This window comes from Aspergillus brasiliensis (assembly GCF_001889945.1).
Source record: "Aspergillus brasiliensis CBS 101740 unplaced genomic scaffold ASPBRscaffold_53, whole genome shotgun sequence".
Taxonomy (NCBI): Eukaryota; Fungi; Ascomycota; class Eurotiomycetes; order Eurotiales; family Aspergillaceae; genus Aspergillus; species Aspergillus brasiliensis.
In genome coordinates, this window is record NW_027137494.1 from 13,522 (window position 1) to 15,592 (window position 2,071).

The 2,071-nt window shown below is 47.6% G+C and overlaps 2 protein-coding genes across 2 annotated transcripts; one reads left to right on the top strand and one right to left on the bottom strand.

Moving 5' to 3' along the window:
* Nucleotides 1–146: 146 nt before the first annotated feature.
* Nucleotides 147–422, bottom strand: ASPBRDRAFT_139905 (uncharacterized protein; the record flags this gene model as incomplete). Its single annotated transcript, XM_067619147.1, has 2 exons — nt 147–244; nt 293–422. Coding segments are annotated over 2 exons (228 nt in total), but the record flags the coding sequence as incomplete, so codon positions are not given.
* A 921-nt stretch (nt 423–1,343) lies between these two features.
* Nucleotides 1,344–2,071, top strand: ASPBRDRAFT_565168 (uncharacterized protein). Its single transcript, XM_067627580.1, has 2 exons — nt 1,344–1,414; nt 1,482–2,071. Exons 1-2 carry the CDS (start codon nt 1,407–1,409, stop codon nt 1,828–1,830), a joined length of 357 nt encoding a protein of 118 aa, XP_067472743.1. The 5' UTR covers nt 1,344–1,406; the 3' UTR covers nt 1,831–2,071.

Below are 2,071 nucleotides of genomic sequence, written 5' to 3' on the forward strand. Positions count from 1 at the left end.
CGGCCAAGGTAGCTAACAGGTAGGTCATGATTGCGCTGGTAGGTCGCGTTCATGTAGTCACAGGAGTAAGGGTCCATTAAAAAGTCAGAGCCATTGACTCCCGCGGCATGGGTTTTGTCGTAGTTATCGAGAGAGTGTGCGTTCATCAACTTGCCCGTATAGTAGGTGTCATACACAGCGTTTTGCATCCACACGGGCAGGAAGTTGTCGTTGAACCCTTGGCTAATGAACTTGGGATAACCGCCTGCCACTCATTAGTATGCGAAATATGATGTTTCACAAACAAGCCTACCCCATGGGGGATGTACGTCCGTCACGTTGGTGTTGTGGGTTTGTCGCCCTGTCAGAAGGCTGACACGAGACGGGCAGCACAACGCCGTCGTAACAAAGTGGTTAATGAAGGACATCCCCTTCTCTTGCATGTGCTATGTTGTCAGAGGCATATACGAGAGTGAGTCCAACTTCAGACCTTGATCATCAGTCATGATGAAGAGAAAGTTTGGCGGTTTTGTGGCTGCCTGAGCCGCGGTCAGACCTGCCTCAAGGGCAGCCATGAAACCGCAAGCCAACGCCAGGCTATTCAAGAACACCTTCATTTTGCGAATCTGCAAGGATACTTGGTTCCCGAGGATTCCCGCTTAATTTGAGGAACAGCAGAATTCAAATGGTTGGAAATGTTGAGCTGCCGGGGTTTTGACGACATCCTATGGGCGGCACAAAGGGCAGTGTAAATAGATCTAAACCAGTAGTCAAAGATGCTAGCTCTCGGTCTTGTTAGTGCAGGTGAGAGGACGCTTTTGTTTATATCTTGCTGAGAAAGAACTGCTGAAGTTTTGTGAAATCAAAAGGCCACATGCTCTGTAATATTGAATAAATAAAGCCGCCACGTCTAAGGAGATGTGAAGACATGTAACGTCGAGTGCCTGGCTGTATGGCTGTGTCAAAAGAATTAGGTTTGTATACGAGGTCCAAACAGGCCTAATCGTGCGCGTAAGAATGCAGCTGCTATCTGGAGCGCCCTGACATGGCTGTAAGCGGGGAAGCCGTACAGAAAATCCTACTCCAAATGCGAATATCTAGTAGGAAATTGTGTCTGCGACAGTCCCATCTCGTAACCGCTTAGAAGACTTCACACAGATAATCGCTCCTTTGCGAGCGTGCACAAGGTGACTAGTCCCCAGTCATTCCAAGAAGGGGATTTGCCCCAAAAATAAACAAGGAACAGAAGGCGTGTGCGCCCTAGCACCAAGGGTTCCCAATTGGTGCTAGCGTGCACAGAGAAGCTCGACCGGACCTTCATGAGCCTGCACGCTAGTAAAGGCCACCACACCGTCCGGCGAACTAGATACGGAGATATTTATGTTGCCCCAATTCGATATACTCAGTTTGGGCTGCAAACGATATGTATGATCATGCATGTCAATGACCAGCAAGGCCTTCAATATTACCATGGGTCTTTCTACTAACAAGCTAGCGAACAGGCCATTTGTACATCGCTATATACACTTCGCTCCCTGGCCATTCACTAAACCCACAACATCCCATCAATCCATCCTCGCCGCACTTACTATGTACGAACTAGCTGTTGTGCTGTTTGTGATTCTTTTTCTCACAATTGCAAAATGCGGACTTTTCGGTAAATATCTATCTGACATCTGGGACGGACTGTGGGAGCCGTATAGGTCAGGACCATCAGAGCTTCCTATCCTGCCCAAAATTCTCGTTCAAGAGTCTAACATGATCCAGAGAGACCGCATGGCAGCCGCCAGTCTAAGCTTCTCAGCATCCCAGTCCGTCAAAGGAGCGCATCATCGGATAATGATATTGTAGCCATTGCTAGCAATTACCCGCCACTTTGTCAAATTCGGAGAGTCGGCACTGTGATACGCCTGTTCTAAAAAGGATGACTATTTCTCTACTGTCCTTTTGGTTAGTACTGTTGGGATGTAGATTAGAAAAAGACAAAACAATCCCGATTACAGCACTATAATCCTATCCTCTTAAATTTCACTGTGCCAATCATAGATGCCTGGTGAATTTTTCCTTTCTAAGAATCACCGCACGGACCCTA